This window comes from Rhinatrema bivittatum, chromosome 6, assembly GCF_901001135.1.
Source record: "Rhinatrema bivittatum chromosome 6, aRhiBiv1.1, whole genome shotgun sequence".
In the NCBI taxonomy this organism is placed as follows: Eukaryota; Metazoa; Chordata; class Amphibia; order Gymnophiona; family Rhinatrematidae; genus Rhinatrema; species Rhinatrema bivittatum.
This window is the reverse complement of record NC_042620.1, coordinates 12,748,554-12,765,737: the sequence shown is the minus strand read 5'-3', so window position 1 is coordinate 12,765,737 and position 17,184 is coordinate 12,748,554. Positions and strand designations below refer to the sequence as shown.

General features: G+C 47.4%; 1 protein-coding gene across 4 annotated transcripts in view; it reads right to left on the bottom strand.

Moving 5' to 3' along the window:
- Positions 1–13,242: 13,242 nt before the first annotated feature.
- Positions 13,243–17,184, bottom strand: part of USP37 (ubiquitin specific peptidase 37) — a 539,331-nt gene continuing 535,389 nt past the window's right edge. For all 4 annotated transcript variants that reach the window (XM_029605048.1, XM_029605049.1, XM_029605047.1 and 1 more), the window contains one exon: positions 13,243–14,164. In XM_029605048.1, coding sequence (XP_029460908.1) covers positions 14,077–14,164 — 88 coding nt within the window. In that variant the 3' untranslated portion in view covers positions 13,243–14,076. The remainder of the gene's footprint in view (positions 14,165–17,184) is intronic.

The window sequence follows — 17,184 nt, the reverse complement described above, 5'->3', positions numbered from 1 at the left end:
TCCCCCACTGATGAGTGAGGAGCCTCAGTGCCTCCCCGGACAGCTCCCACTCTCCGGAGTCTAGCTGCTGGCGACTGAGAAAGTCTGCTTGAACATTGTCTACTCCGGCTATGTGAGAGGCCGCCAAACGAACCAGATGGCGTTCCACCCAGACCATCAACCTGTCCGCCTCTGTGGCAACAGGACGACTCTTTGTACCACCTTGCCTGTTGATATACGCCACAGTTGTTGCATTGTCGGAGAGAACTCTCACCGATTGACGCTGAACAAGGGGGAGAAAACTGCATAACGCCAGACAGAACTCTCTTGTCTCCAAGCGATTGATGGACCACTTGGACTGCTGAGGTGTCCACTGCCTCTGAGCCGATTGCGACTGGCAGACTGCTCCCCAGCCGGAAAGACTGGCATCCGTTGTCAGAATTATCCACTGGGGATTCTCTAGATCCATTCCCTTCTATAAGTGACTGGGAACTAACCACCAGTCCAGACTTAACCTGGCAGGCTCCATGAGGGGCAGAGGCAGATGGAACTCCTCCGATTTGGGATCCCACCGGGAAAGCCTTCTGCAGGTCTGGGGATCTTAAGTTGGGGGGGGACTGATGCCAATCCAAATCTGCCTCTGCCTCCAAATACGCTTTGTGCAGCAGTAAAATAAACTGTGATGAAAAAGGATGCTGCCTCTTTAAGCCCCCCCCCCGAAGGCAAGGCAGAAGGCAAGGCTTCCGATTCTACTTGGAAAGGTCTTTCGGGGCTTAAACTATGAGGGGAAAGCGGCGGAGGAAAATACCCTCCCCCATACATTGAGCTGTATCGGCACACGAGGATTCCAAAATGGCCATCGTTCCCACGCTTAGCGGGGACGGGGCAGGCCGATGAAGAGGAGCCATCTGAGTCCTGCCTAAGCTGCGCGAACACGGCAGAGACGCTTTTCTGCCTGAAACAGGCAGTTCAGAAGACCCTTCGCCCCCGGGGAGGCAACGGTAACAAAGGCTGTCGCAGGAGAGTCGTGCTGCCGACTCTCCTGCGACAACACGACTCCCGCGGCATGGTAGAAAAAAAAACTAATTTCCTTCGGAGCGCCGGGTAGCAAGAACAGGCCTTTTATTTATTTATTTATTTTTACACAAAATGGAGCCACTGCATCAGGGGAATGTACCTCCTTGGAATGTTACCAAAAGAATAGCTCCCTTCAGAGGAATTAAGCGTCTCTGGAATCGGAGGGGGGAGGGACCGGCCCACCGGTAAATCCCCCTTACCCGGGTATTAATGACTGCCTCTGGGTATCAAGGCTTGTGGGCACAAAGCCCTTACTGCTCTCAACCAAGTAATATAATTTAATAGAAAGTAAAAATCCTTTTTTTTTTTTTTTTTTACTTACTAAGGTTGATCTAGTCAATGATCATTAGGGAGTGAGGAACCCCCTTGGTCTAAAAAGAGAACAAAACACTCAATTTAGAAAGGATCAGGACCGCAGGGTATGTCTTCCTTCACCTGATGGAGTCAGAGAAATACTGGGGGATCGCAGGTGGCACACTGGGTTATCATAGGGTGCCTTCAACTTTTTTCTCTGACTCCCCCTGCTGGAAGGGAGACACAACCCAACAGTCTGGACTGATCCTGATACGTACAGAGAATTGCAGGCTGAGTATGCTCAGTGCACTCAGTGTGCCAGTGTCAGTCAAAGCTTTATAGAAACTTTGACAGAAATGTTTTCCATGACAGGGCTCCATCCACTGACGTCACCCATATGTGAGGACTACCATCCTGCTTGTCCTGAGAGAATAACCCTTTTACTAAACCATTATTAACAATTTTTTTTAGTGCATATCTCAGTGCATTATCAATAACATTTAATATATATATTCTAAAACATGCCACAAATTCTTTAGTGCAGGTCCTTCAGTCCACTTTTAAACAAGATGGCCAGTGAGTCTTGAGAAGATAAAAGTCGCTGTGAACCCATGCATAGAAGCTGGCCCAGAAGCGGTTATGTCAGCGAAACACGGCCGTTGGCATTTTTCTTAAGTACTACACGCTGTTTAACAATGGACTGAAGTACATGCACTAAAGAATCTGCAGAATCTTTTAGAATATATACTATATGTTATTAATAATGCACTGAGATATGCACTAAAGAAATTATTAGTAACTGCTTAGTGAAAGTTCTTTTTTGCCCTATGATGGCAGCTGAAGCCTTGGTGCTGCGCAATGAAAGAAGTTTGATCTTCAGAAGTGCTGACTGAGGTTTTCCCTTTCTTTTTGAAAACGTTTTCTTCTCTCTCAGCTATATTGTTGAAGATTATGTTTGAAGAGTACATGTGCTGTGAAGTTTTAAGGTTCACAGGTATTCAATGTATAGAATCAAAAAGAGAAAAAAAAAGCGATACCAGTGTGCATTTTTATTTATGCTGATAAGTTGTCCTAGGTCTTAAACCACTCATAATCCTCAAAACATAAGAGCTCTCAGGATACAAAATAAACCCCACAAAGCACACAACTAACCAAGTCTGAAAATATTGAAAAGAAGAGGAATTTGAAAAGAATGCAATCTTAATTATGTGATTTCTAAAAATCATAATATGCTGCTAGACACAGGAGAATAAAACTTGAATGAGAAAATTAGAAAAGACACTCCCAAAATTAGTTTGGGGATGGGCTACATTAATAAAAATGTGATTGTACATATAAATATGGCTCTATGGGCTAAGATGCTCCAGCATGGATTGAGACATTGAAGTGATTTTCAGGCACTGCTCTGAAGTCTGTTTCAGGTGGATTGACCCCTCTAGATTTTTAGGTATGTTTGAAAATAATAACTGAAATGTATTATTCAGATCATGTAGACAGCCTAGTACTTAAAGGTTTACATAAAAATAAAACACTGAGCAAGGAAAGTCACTGCTGCTCAATAACGCATCCCATCAAATAGGGTTTCATTTCTTTTCATGTCCCATGCAGTTACTACCTTTCACAGACACTACTCTCTGGGGAAACTGGGAAGAAAACAAAGATGAATGAAACCAATGGGCCACATTTTGTAACGTACATGCGGGCGTGGATTTGTGCGTGCAACTCAGTGTGCACAAATCTATACCCGATTTTATAACATGCACGCGCATGTTATAAAATCTGGGGTCGGCACGCGCAAGGGGGTGCACACTTGTGCACGCCGAGCCCTAGGGGAGCCCCGATGGCTTTCCCCGTTCCCTCCGCCCCCCCCCACCCCCCCACCTTCACCTCCCTTCCCCGCCCTCCAGTCCTATCTAAATCCCCCCTATCTTTGTTGTATTATTTACGCCTGCCTCTGGGCAGGCGTAGGTTGCGCATGTTGGCCGAGTGCCGGCACGCGATCCCCGGGCCCAGCGGCAGTGGCGAGGCCTCTGGCCAAGCCCTGCCCATTTTTTCAAGCCCCAGGACATACGTGCGTCCTGGGGCTTGTGCGCGTCGCCGAACCTAGGCAAAATAGGCTCGGTGCACGCAGGAGGAGTTTTAAAGGGTTTCGCGCGCAACCTTTTAAAATCCGCCCCCATGTGTTTACACCTTAGTGGAGAAATTACTTTCCTGATAATTTCATTTTCCTTAGTGTAGACAGATGGACTCAGGACCAATGGGTATCGTGTACTCCTGATAGCAGTTGGAGATGGATCAGATTTCAATCTGACGTCAGCCTTAGTACATATACCCCTGCAGGAAGTGCAGCTCTTCAGTATTCTCCTCGAAAAGCATTGTGGATATATGTGTGACTGACTAATTTTAATAACTTGAAAACTTCATAACTTGAATAACTTGATTAACTTTATAACTTGGTTAACTTGATTAAATTGAACTGGTTGAATTGGCTATAGCTGGAGACCACCAGTGCCCTCAACCGGGAAATGTCGACACCCGGTAGGATGGGTGTCCTAGGTGAAGGAAGCATGGCTTACCCTTAAATCACTCGCTCCCGGGGATGTCCCCCGAGAATTCCATGAGTAACAGCAGCCGTGGGTGGGATGCTGAGTCCATCTGTCTACACTAAGGAAAACGAAAGTAATTTCTCCATTTCCTAGCATGTAGCAGATGGACTCAGAACCAATGGGATGTATAAAAGCTACTCCCAAACCGGGTGGGAGGCTGCCCGTGACCCACTTAGTACTGCCCTTGCAAATGCTGTGTCCTCCCAAGCCTGAACATCCAGGAGGTAAAACCTGCAGAAGGTGTGGATGGAGGACCATGTCGCCGCCCTGCAGATCTCGGCGGCTGACAGCATCTTGGTTTCCATCCAGGACACTGCCTGGGCTCTAGTAGAATGGGCCTTCACTTGTAGAGGCGGCAGCTTGCCTGCTTCTACGTAGGCCGCCTTGATGACTTCTTTAATCCAGGGGGCAATGGTTGCTCACGAGGCCGCTTCCCCTTGCTTCTTCCCGCTGTGAAGGACGAATAGGTGGTCCGTTTTTCGTACGGGTTCCGACATTTCCAGGTATCTGGATAGGAGTCTGCCAATGTTGAGGTGGCGGAGACTTTGAGCCTCTTCCGAATTCTTATGTTCATCTGGCAATGGTAGCGAGATGGTTTGGTTGAGATGGAAGTGAGACACCACTTTGTGGAGAAATGAGGGAACCGTGCGTAACTGGATGGTTCCCGGGGTGAGCCTGAGAAACAGCTCACGGCAAGACAGTGCTTGTATCTCGGATATGCGACGGGCTGAACACACTGCCAGCAGGAAGGCTGTCTTCAATGTTAATAGTCGGAGAGACAGGCCGTGTAGAGGTCTGAAGGAGGCTCCTGCTAGGAAATCTAGGACCAGGTTGAGGTTCCAAAGAGGTACAGGCCACCTTAGGGGTGGTCGGATGTGCTTGACTCCTTTCAGGAAGCGGGAAACATCCGGGTGAGAGGCTATGCTGTCGCTCTTGGCTCCGTAGCATGATAATGCGGCCACCTGTACCTTGATGGAATTGAGGGACAATCCCTTCTGTAGGGCGCTCTGTAGGAATTCCAAGATCGCAGGAATTTTGACTGAGCGTGGTATGTCGTCATGGTCCTTGCACCAGGCTTCGAATACTCTCCAAATCCTAATGTACGTTAGAGATGTGGAGAACTTGCGTGCTCAGAGTAGAGTGTCAATTACCACTCCCGAGTATCTGTTCTTCCTCAGGCAAATCCTCTCAATGGCCAGACCGTAAGAGAGAATCGACCTGGATCCTCGTGGAGGATCGGCCCTTGTCGGAGCAGGTCTCTGTGTGGAGGTATGGCAGGGGGGTCCCTGTCAGTAGTCTTCACCTGTCTGTGTACCAAAGTCTTCTTGGCCAGTCTGGGGCCACCAGAAGAACTGGTCCCTGTGTTGTTCTATCTTGTGAATGATTGCGCCCAATAGAGGCCACGGCGGGAAGGCGTATAACAGAGTCTCCTGTGGCCAAGTCTGTACCAGGGTATCGATTTCCTGGGACTAAGGTTCCCGCCTGCAGCTGAAGAAACTGGGTACTTAGGCATTGGACCGGTTTGCCAGAAGGTCCATGGTCAGTGTTCCCCAACAGTTCACTATCAGTTGGAACACTGCGGGCGACAGCATCCATTCTCCTGGGTCAAGACTTTCTCTGCTGAGATAATTCGCCATGATGATGTCTTTCCCAGCGATGTGGACGGCTGAGATCTCCTGGAGATTTGCTTCCGCCCACGACATTAGGGGTCTATTTCCAGAGACACCTGTTGGCTTCTAGTTCCTCCCTGATAGCTGATGTAGGCCACTGTTGTGGCATTGTCCGACAGTACTCTGACCGCTTTGTCTCTGAGTCTGTGGCCAAACCATAGGCAGGCTAGTCTGACTGCCTGGGCTTCTAGGCGATTGATGTTCCATCCAGACTCTTCTGTGTTCCAGTGGCCTTGGGCGGTTAGCTCTTCGCAGTGTGCTCCCCATCCTCGTAGGCTGGTATCCATGGTGAGCAGGGTCCAGATCAGTGAGGATAGCCTTGTTCCCTGGCTTAAGTGGCTGTCTTGTAGCCACCATCGTAGTTGGGTCCGAACTCTGCTCGGGAATTGTAGACGTATGGTATAGTTCTGGGACAGTGGATTCCAGCACGATAGAAGTGAGCGCTGTAGGGGTCTCATGTGAGCTCGTGCCCATGGCACTACTTCCAGTGTGGATGCCATGAGACCGAGGACATGAAGGTAATCCCATGCTGTGGGGCGAGGTTCGCTCAGCAGGGTTTGCAACTGGTTCATCAGCTTTGATCTCCTTGTCGGTGTCAGGATGACCTTGTCTTGTTTGGTGTCGAATCGGACTCCTAAGTATTCTAGAGACTGGGAGGGCTGCAGACAGCTCTTGTTTGTGTTGACCACCCATCCGAGGTTCTCCAGTAGAGTTTTGACTCTTTTGGTTGCCCGGTGACTTTCCTCTGGGGATTTCGCCCTGATCAGCCAATTGTCTAGGTAAGGGTGTACGAGGATTCCTTCCTTCCTCAGTGTTGCCGCCACCACCACTATGATCTTGGTGAACGTCAAGGGTGCTGTGGCTAACCCGAAGGGTAGTGCCCGGAACTGGTAGTGACGGTCCAGGATTTTGAAGCGCAGAAAGCGCTGATGTTCTTGATGGATCGGAATGTGTAGGTAGGCTTCCAGGGATGTGAGAAACTCTCCCGGTTGTATCGCCCTTATTACACAGCATAGGGTTTCCATGCAGAAGCGGGGGATCTTCAGGTGCCGGTTGACCGACTTGAGGTCCAGGATGGGTCTGAACATTCCCTCTTTCTTGGGGATGATTAAATAGATGGAATAATGCCCAGTATTTATTTGTTGTGGAGGCACTAGGGTTATGGCCTCTAGGGCTAGTAATCTGGTCAGTGTAGCTTCCACTGCCACCCTCTTGGAGGGGTTGTGGCAGGGGGATTCCACGAACTTTTCCGGAGGGGTTTGGAGGAAATCCAGGTAGTACCCCTCTCGAATGATGGTTAGGACCCACTTGTCCGAAGTTCTCTCGACCCATCTTTGGTAGAATAGGGCAAGTCTGCCCCCTATGGCTTCTTCCTTTGGACAGGTCGGCTGATTCTCATTGTGGGGTGCGGCTGGGGCCTGGACCCGAGCTGGTTCCCCTTTTGTTGTGCTTGTTCCGAAAGGACTGGTTCCTGCCTGTAGGATGAGGCGCTTAATAAGTGTTTCTGTATGGGTTGAAGAGCTGTGAACCTCTGCCCCTGGAAGATCGGGGGAAGGGCCGCTGGTTTCTCTTAATCCTGTCCTCCGGTAGCCATGGCAGTGGGGACTCACCCCATTTGTTAGCGAGTTTCTCTAGTTTGCTTCCGAACAGGAGTTTTCCCTTGAAGGGCATCCTTGTGAGTCTCGTTTTGGAAGATGCGTCGGCCGACCAGCTTCGGAGCCAGAGTTGCCTCCTGGCTGCCACGGCTGATTGATGACACTCCTCTAGCTGCGGTGCGCACCAGATTGGAAGCTGCATCCGCAAGGAATGATACCGCAGGTTCCATGGCTTCCCCAGGAGTGTTGCTCCTGGTCTGTGATAGGCAGGTACGTGTCACCACGGTGCAGCAGGCCGCTATCTGTAGAGACATAGCGGCGACGTCAAATGACTGTTTGAGGATGGATTCCAGACATCTGTCTTGAGCATCTTTGAGTGCTGCACCTCCCTCCATTGGAATGGTAGTGTGCTTCGAGACTGCGCAGACCATGGCATCCACTTTTGGGCATGTCAGAAGGTCTTTGGCCGCCAGGTCCAGAGGGTACATGGCTTCCAAAGCCCGTCCCCCTTTGAATGTAGACTCTGGTGCATCCCATTCCAGGTCGATTAGCTGTTGGACGGCTTGTAAAAGAGGGAAATGGCGGGAGGTCTGATGGAGTCCCTCTAGCAGGGGGTTCGTCTTACGTTCCCCCTAGGCACTTGTGCCCAGGATAGCAAGCTCCTTCAGGCATGGGTGACCAGGTCTGGAAGCTCGTCCTTGGTTAAGAAGCGCCTCGTGGTCCGGTGAGGCTCAGTCCCCGGAGGGAATTCCCCCTCCTCCAGGGGATCTGATTCCTCCTCCGAGTAGTCCGTGTCCCCGTAAGTGGGGCTTCTGGGCGGTGGATTCACATCTCTGGGCCTAGAGGGGCCTGGGGCGTAAAAGGTCCTCTGGTGGAGGCTGTGGCAATGTTATCGGGGGCTCCGTCTGCATGTGAACGAAGGTGTGCAGGCCTTTGAAGAATTCCACCCAGGAGATAGACGCTGGATCCAAGCTAGGAGGCGCTGTGTCCCTGGGGGGTGGTCTTGATTGAGGGGGGGTTCGCTAGGTCCGGGGTACTTGTTGAGGAGCTAGAACCCAGTCCCGACTGGGGCTGGCCCTGGGCTGGATCCCCCAGGGCCTCCTCGCACTGGATACACAGGGCGTTGGCCTCTTCGTGTTGTGCGGCTCTGATGTGGCATGCTGGGCAAAGGCCCTGTGCCTTGAGCTCCTTTTCCGGTGGTGCCATGGATATAGGCGCGTAAAATCTGTTATGCGCTCCAGTGCATCAAAGATATGCGTGTGGATTGGGTGTGCGCTCAGGATGTGTGCGCTGGTGTGCGCACAAGTCGCAGTTATGCGCCCGGCACAGTAAGCGCGTGATGCGCACGGTACTTATGCGTGCAAGGTTGTGCGCATGGATCGAGATGGCGGACAGGGCGGCGAATAGGGCCAAAATGGCGACGGTGACTACGCGGACGATATGGCGACCCCCTTGGAGGGTCTTCACGTGCGAGGACCCTTGGATCTAACCGGGGCCTAGCCCTGCTAGGGCAAATCAACCCGGTTGGCACTGGTCCCGGCCGGCGACCTGTGCGACTCCTCGAGCTTCGGTGACCGGAGTCTTTAAAAAAGATTTCTACCTTACCTTGTCTTCAGCGCTTCCCGGTTTCGTTCCGGGTGGTCTCCGGCTGCGGGGGAGAGGGCAAATACCTTCACCGCCGCGCTCTAGGTTGCACCCGCTGCCTCTCAGCTGCATCCGAAATAGGGGGCTAGGTCCCCGCCGAGGGTCGGCCGCCGGACTGAGGCTTACCTCTGAGGGATCGCGGAAATCACCTCAGGAATTCTCAACTGGGGGAGGGACCCGAGGGTGTCACCGCAGGAGAGCGGGGCTCGTCTGTAGAGGTAAGATTTCTTCTTATTTGGGGTTTTCTCCGTTGAATTTACTCTATCCCTGTGGGAGCGTGCAGGTAGTCCCTAACTGCTATGGCGATGGAAAATACTGAAGAGCTGGACTTCCTGCAGGGGTATATGTACTAAAGCTCGGGTCAGATTGAAATCTGATCTGTCTCCAACTGCTATCAGGAGTACACTATACCCATTGGTCCTGAATCCATCTGCTACACGCTAGGAAATAAGGGATTATCTCACCCCTTTCCCAAAACGGTTTTATTCACCCCTACTAAAGCAAACTATCTTAGACAAAAAAACAAACCCTTTCAGTTCATTTATGGCCACAAACACTTATACATTTGGTTTTATAACACAATGTATTGAAATATAGTAAGGTAGTAGTACAAAACTCCTCATCTTGGGCAGATATATTAAAGTACCCTTGGCCTGATAAAGCTCACACTCTGGACATGGTACCTGAGACTGTACATAAGCACCTGCTCTCTACCTGTCAGAACTTTACTTGCTTCATCAACTACAAAACACTTGCATATAATGTCATGCTAAAATGGGTTTCAGTCATGTCATGAACAGAATCAACATAGCTTCAACATGCAGCCAAACAGAAGTGCAGAAGATAAGCTATGTTAATCAAAATGACCAAGCTCATGTTGAAAGAAAATAAAAATGGTTTTTCACATACCTGATTTCATTCTGGTTGGATTTACTAGGCAAGAAATCTCAAAACAACTAACAAGCAAAAAACAATTTCTTTGATAAGAAATAAAAAAAAGAAAAACCAAACTTCTGAGTGATGCTAACAAAATGAGCTTTAACTGGTAAATACAGTAAACATGGCAGGTTATGAAACGGAACACTTATGCTACTTAAATACCTAATTCCAGTAAACTGCTAAGGTACTTATGTTTTCAAGGTTGGCAAACTGGGCATCGTCAGACCAGGTGAAAGCAGGCAAGAGCAGTGGCAGAACACAAGGTACTGGTACCAAGGAAGTATCACTAAATCAGTAACATCAAAACAAACCCAAACCAGTTCTTTGCCAGTCCCTGTACAAAAAGAAACATCTCTAAGAGCTGCAGTAAAAGTGTTGCCTCATTGTCAAACAACTAAACTGTGGAGAGAAACAAGCTTTACCAGGCTTGCAGTCCATGAGGGTAGATAATACCAGGGGAATTCAGTACTACATCGAACCCTATGTTTTCTTTATTTTTGTTAGTATCATAAATCAGAAAATGGAATGTTTAGCTCAATGAATTGAACTGAACCTTGAGTGCATTAAACTGAGAGGGGTCTCCCACCTGCAAAGGTCATGGACTGTAAGGACAGCAAACACCAGACCTTAATTTTCCTCTTAACAGCAGGCCTTATAGTACTATAATTACACTATCATTACATGACCAAGTGTGGACAATTGTCTGAAAGTCCATTAGACACCAGACTATTCTTATCCCATGCTAAAGCTATTAATCAACTAATTTGGGACTCAAACTCCCTGATGGACACTACAGGAAGTTGGAGTACAATCCCTAAAAGAAAAAAAAAATTATTGGTACATGGCAAACCTCAACACTAGCTGAAAAGTTCTTATTAAAGTAATTTCTGGTATGGCCAGGTGGCTCAGTGACAGCACTGTGTAGCTCAAAGCAGATCTGTGTTCTGTATGCTGATTCCAAGAAATGTGAACAGGCTGAGTCACTCCTGGTTTTCTGCCTCAGACCATTCATGGACTTGCAGGCCTGCTTTTCTTAAAAGAAACTGGAATATATAGTCCATAGATGCATTGGGATAAGCAGGATTGGCTCAAACTATCTAGATGACATGGAGCTAGTTGGCAATCCTATTTCCAAGTTGTAGTTCACTCATGTTGGCAGAATTCTCTGCAGTCTGAGCAGAAGGTTCTTGACTTAATTTTTCTAGGTCTTTTGCTTGGAGATAGGAAGAGGCCTTGAGGCTGGGGTTCCTTGAAGGCTCTAGGTTGTGACTGCATGGTAAGATGTATTAGAAGGAAAGCAGGAAAAAAATGTTAAAGTTATTTTCTCCTGCTAAGTACTGTAGTTTAACATTAGATGCATGTGGCTATATTATCAGATTAGCTGACAATGTTGAGCTGAAATACTCCTTTAATTATTTGCTATAAAAGCATCACCAAAAGCAGCTCATTTATATTTTTGTTAGAAAGCAGGTTTGCAGCAGTATGTAACACACTGAAGAGTGACAGGAATAAGGAAATCGGGTCAGAGGAAAATTTGATCATAGAGAAGAGATTTGTTAACATAGATGTCAGACAGTTCAATGACATCTCATTAAATCTTGCCACTTTCTTGTTAGTTCATGTTTGGTGCACATTCTGTGCAGGGTCAGCCCAGTTATGGTTATTTCCTTCTTGTTTTAGCAACAATCTTCCTTGACAGCAGTCTATCATAAGCATAGGCAAATGTTCTAAGCTTAAGGCAAGGCCATATAACAGAATAAAATGGCAGTTATGTCAATAGAGGCCACAGGTCAGGGAACTATCATTGAGAAAGGGAAATTAAAAAAAAATTAAACTGATACTTTTTTAAACCACCCTTATCCTATACAAGCTGCAAGTATCAGTGGACTTCTAAAATCAGATTACCTGCTGAATCTCTTGATTGGCTGGAAGAAGCACTCTCTCCCGTTCTCTCTCTATATATACATACACATATACAAACAACATTATGCTCTAGCACCAGAACAGTGCCACTAAGGCTTAGCTGCAGATTAAGAATGAAGGATGGATACAGGAAAGACGTGATCAAGGGGTTTGGAGTTTGAGAGCTCATCATGTACATTTATCCTTGCTGGACCTTAATATATTTTATTATAAAATGGGGAAACCTAAGTGAAATACAGGTTCCCTTGAACCCATGGGAGGGAGAGAAGCTGGCTGCTAACAAAGTGGCCCCTGATTGTGCCTTGGGCGCAGTGCCCCTCCAGACCTCTAGCTGCTGAGGATCCCAGAGTTACCTAGATAAGTTATCTAGGGGGGAGGAAAACATGATAGAAGGCATAAAGACAAAAATAAGTTCTATGGTATTATTTTGCATTAACAGTTTGTATGGCCATTCCTTGTTTAAAAGGGCATTGCTGAATAATAAACAGCAAAAATATTTTTCTTATAAAACAAAAAAAGGCCAACTGTGTTTGAGACATTTTTCCACAGAGCAGTAGAGCACAAGATGCACTTAAGTTAAACAAAGTAAAAAATGAACTGCTTGATGTAGTGTCATGACAATATCAATCCTATAATGCATTTCCAGGAAACTCTCAGACCAGGCTCACAAGGGACTATACTGTCCATTTTTTATAAAAGAAATTATTCCATTAATTGCAAAGTAAGTAATACAAAAAAAACCCTTTATGATATTGTATACAATTGATACCTTTCTATTCTGCTGCATTCTCTTAAGCACACATTGGGTGAAAAATGTGCACACTTTCCAGTAGTACTGGAATGTTCTCTGTAAGCAACACATCCATTATCATACAAAGTCTTTTTCCTCAGGGTTAACACGGAAACCCACATTTAGTTTCATTTTGGGTCAAACAGAACCTTCTCTCTCCCTCCCACCCACTGCTTGCACGCCTTCTTTGGGTGTACTAGTTTCATTCTTCCTGTGGCTAGTGCTACTCCTAAATTTGTCTTGCCCTAAGATATTTCTTACATACTATGAAAATCTGAGGGAATAAACAGTGATCGTCTACTGCTGTTGCACCCTGTTTTAAATACCTTCTCCACCCTCATATGTCTTAATAGAAACACATACAGGACCATAGTATGCTAGCATAAGGCTCTATCAAAATCAGCACAAAAGCCCCTCCAATGACTTCAGTTCATGAAGAACTTAACAGAGTTTCATGAATGAAATTAAACCCAAAAGGTACATGGAGAATTATATTGTTTGTCTAAATCCGTGATTTAAAAAGTGAATTCTTTCAGTAGCTGTGCAGATTCTCCACAAAGACAGTTTGCACATATGATAAAAGGGTGTGAACCTGTCTCTAAAGATCATCATACAATGACCCAGGAGTCACACTAAACTAGATGACTTGGGAACAATCACTTTCTTTTACTAGACAACTGTTACAGGATACACACCCTCCTTGCCTCAAAGAAAAACTGCTGGTATCCAGATGCACATATTTACTTCATTCAGATGTGAGTGGAGTGAAGCAGTGTAAAGTAGTCCCAGAAGGTACAGTTTTCAAGAAATAATAAGGAAGATTAAGAGAAGAATGATAACAAGTTAATGAAGTGGAAGAGAAAGCCACTTCTTCCCAATACAAAAAAACACAAAACAAAATAAAATAAACCAACAAATATAACAGTGCAAAAGACAATTGCTGAAATTAAAAACAAAATTCCCTCAATATATATTTATATATGTATTTTCATCAAGGGAAAAATATTCAACAAGTTTTCTATTAAAACAAAAGTGTGAACAGTTAATGCCGTGCATGCCGCACACATTGCCAACCGTTGGCCATTCCGAAGCTGTACATAACCACTGTGGTGTTTGTTCCAGAGGAACAGGATGCTGGATTTGTGCAGGAAGCACACTCTAAGGCAAGGCAATGAGCAGAGTGGGGAAAGGTATTAATACAATACACCCTCGGGGGTTTAAAGATGCTTTGCCACTGGGTGTTACAATCCTCCTCTATTCACATTTGTGGGCCCTCATGACAATTCTTGTTACATGTCCTATTAGTCTTTAGTCTCCAAGCAGTCCACTCTTCTCCTTGTAACTCATTAAGGCTAAATGAATCCTAATTCAGAGCACACAGAGCTCATCTTCAGTCTCACCATGGAATGTTGGTCTCCGCTGATGAAGGGTTGTGGGCAAAGCACTTTTAAAGTTTACACTTTTGCTCTTTTCATGTCTGCTGTTTTTTCTTGGCCCTGAGTTGGTAGTTGTGCTTAGTAAAGTTCAGAAATCTTTAGCATGAGACCAGCCTGTGCTCCTCACAATGGGGGCCGGATGGGCCGCCCCAGTTCCATACTAAACATCTGGCAGCTCTTCTCCACCTCGAGCAGCTCATCAAAAACGTCCCTGGAATGTTGAAAAAGACAAAGAAGAAATTGGAATTTAAGATCAAGGAGGCAGACTAGCTGGCGATTAGTCACAGCAGTGCAACCATTGCTTACACAGAACAGGTGTTGTCCAAAAACATCACCAGTCATACAGATGGGCGACACTGTTGCTCAGTCTAATCAGATCTCTTTCCAAGAAACATTTAGAAAAATCTCTGGGCATGTGTAACAGCTCCTGTGCCCTTGCATCTAAAGCAGTGAACATGCAAATTTTCTCTCATGCATATTCATTGTGGATATCCTGAAACCTGACTGGCTGGGGGGTCCCCAGGACAGGGTTAAGGACCACTGACCTAAAGCTAAGAAAGTTCAATTCTAGAAGAAGAGGAGGGGGGAGAGTGAGAGATTGGTGAGTCCCCTATCTTCACAGAACATTTATTATAGGTAAGCAACTGTACATTTTCTGAAGACAAGCAGAATCCCTAGCTCAGGGCTTTCTTCAATATGGTTTGATATAGCAGCCAAGGTAATGAGGAGTCACTCAAAAGTTGAAGTGCTGATTTCAGATATATTAACTTTAGTAAAATGGGAAGGAGTTGCTGGCAGGGTGAGAAGATGTAGGTAAAGCAAAGTTGCTTACTTGTAACAGGTGTTCTCAGAGGACAGCAGGATGTCAGTCCTCACACATGGGTGACATCATCAGATGGAGCCTCGCTGCAGAAATGGAGAAATTACTTACCTGATAATTTTGTTTTCCTTAGTGTAGACAGATGGACTCAGGACCAATGGGTATAGTGTACTCCTGCTAGCAGTTGGAGACGGATCAGATTTCAATCTGACGTCAGCCCTAGTACATATACCCCTGCAGGAAGCTCTGTTCCTCAGTATTCTCTTCAAAAAGCAATTGTGGATATGTGTGTGACTGAATAACTTGATTAACTTGGTTAACTTTGATTAACTTCAACTGGTTGATGTGGTTATAGCTGGAGACCACCAGTGCACTCAACCAAGAAACGCCGACAACTGGTAGGTAGGGTGTCTTAATTAGAGGGAAGCGTGGCTTACCCGTGTTTGTCTTGTTCTCGGGGATTGTCCCCCAAGGTTTCCGTGTTTGTCGGCAGCCATGGACGGGATGCTGAGTCCATCTGTCTACATTAAGGAAAACAAAATTATCAGCTAAGTAATTTCTCAATTTCTTAGCGTGTAGCAGATGGACTCGGGACCAATGGGATGTACAAAAGCTACTCGCGAACCGGGTGGGAGGCTGCCTGTGGCCCACTTAGTACTGCCCTTGCGAATGCTGTGTCCTCCCTAGCCTGAACATCCAGGCAGTAGAACCTAGAGAAGGTATGGATGGAGGACCATGTCACCGCCCGACAGATCTCGGTGGGTGATAGCATCTTGGTTTCTGCCCAGGATACTGCCTGGGCTCTAGTGGAATGGGCCTTGACTTGTAGAGGTGGGGGCTTGCCTGCCTCTACTTAGGCCGCCTTGATAACTTCTTTGATCCAGCGGGCTATGATTGCCCATGAGGCCGCTTCCCCTTGTTTCTTCCCACTGTGAAGGACGAATAGGTGGTCCGCCTTTCGTACGGATTCCGACCTTTCCAGGTATCGGACTAGGTGTCTGCCGACGTTAAGATGGTGAAGGCAGCAAGATTCTTCCGAGTCCTTATGCTCGTCCGGCGATGGCAGCGAGATGGTTTGGTTTAGATGGAAGTGAGAAACCACTTTTGGGAGGAAGGAGGGGACCGTGCGTAGTGGTATGGATCCTGGTGTGAACCTGAGGAAGGGTTCTCGATAGGACAGGACTTGAAGCTTGGAGATGCGACGGGCCGAACAGACTGCAACTAGGAATGCAGTCTTCAATGTTAGTAGTTGGAGGGACAGACCGCGGGTGGGTCTGAAGGAGGCTCCTGCTAGGAAGTCTAGGACTAGATTGAGATTCCATAGAGGTAACGTCCACTTTAGGGGTGGTCGGATCTGTTTGATCCCTTTCAGGAAGTGGGAGACGTCCGGGTGAGAGGCTAGACTGCCGCCCTCCACCTTGGCTCTGTGCAGGTCAACGCGGCCACCTGCATCTTGAAGGAGTTGAGAGACAGCCCCTTCTGTAAGCGGTTCTGCATGAATTCCAGAATCGTGGGAATTTTGACTTTCCGCGGGAGGATGTCGCGGTCTTCACACCAGGCTTCAAATATTCTCCATATTCGTATGTAGGTTAGAGATGTGGAAAACTTGCGTGCTCGGAGCAGCATGTCAATCACCGCCCTTGAGTATCCGCTCTTTTTCAGGCATGTCCTCTCAATGGCCAGACTGTAAGAGAATCGAGTTGGGTCTTCGTGGAGGATCGGGCCCTGTTGGAGCAGATCCCTGTGTGGAGGTAGAGAGAGAGGGCTCCCTGTCAGTAGTCATCGCATGTCTGTGTACCACGGCCTTCTTGGCCAGTCCGGGGCCACTAGAAGTACTGGTCCCCTGTGGTGTTCTATCTTGCGGATGATCCCGCCCAGTAGTGGCCACGGTGGGAAGGCATATAGCAGGGTTTCCTGTGGCCAGGCCTGGATAACAGCATCGATCTCTTGGGATTGTGGTTCCCGTCTGCGACTGAGGAAGTTGGGAATTTGGGCGTTTGACCGGGTTGTCAGGAGGTCCATGGCTGGTGTTCCCCAGTGGTGTACTATCAACTGGAAGGCTGTGTTCGACAGCCTCCATTACCTAGGATCTAGACTTTCTCTGCTGAGGTAATCCGCAGTGACGCTGTCTTTTCCCGTGATGTGGGCGGCTGAGATCTCTTGTAGGTTTGATTCCGCCCAAGCCATTAGGGGCTCTATTTCCAGGGACACCTGTTGGCTTCTGGTTCCTCCCTGGCAGTTGATGTAGGCAACTGTTGTGGCGTTGTCCGACATGATTCTGACCGATTCGCCCCGGAGTCTGTGACTGAACTACAGGCAGGCTAGCCTGACTGCCCGTGCTTCCAGTCAGTTAATATTCCATCCCGACTCTTCCTTGTCCCATTGCCCCTGGGCAGTCAGTTCCTGGCAGT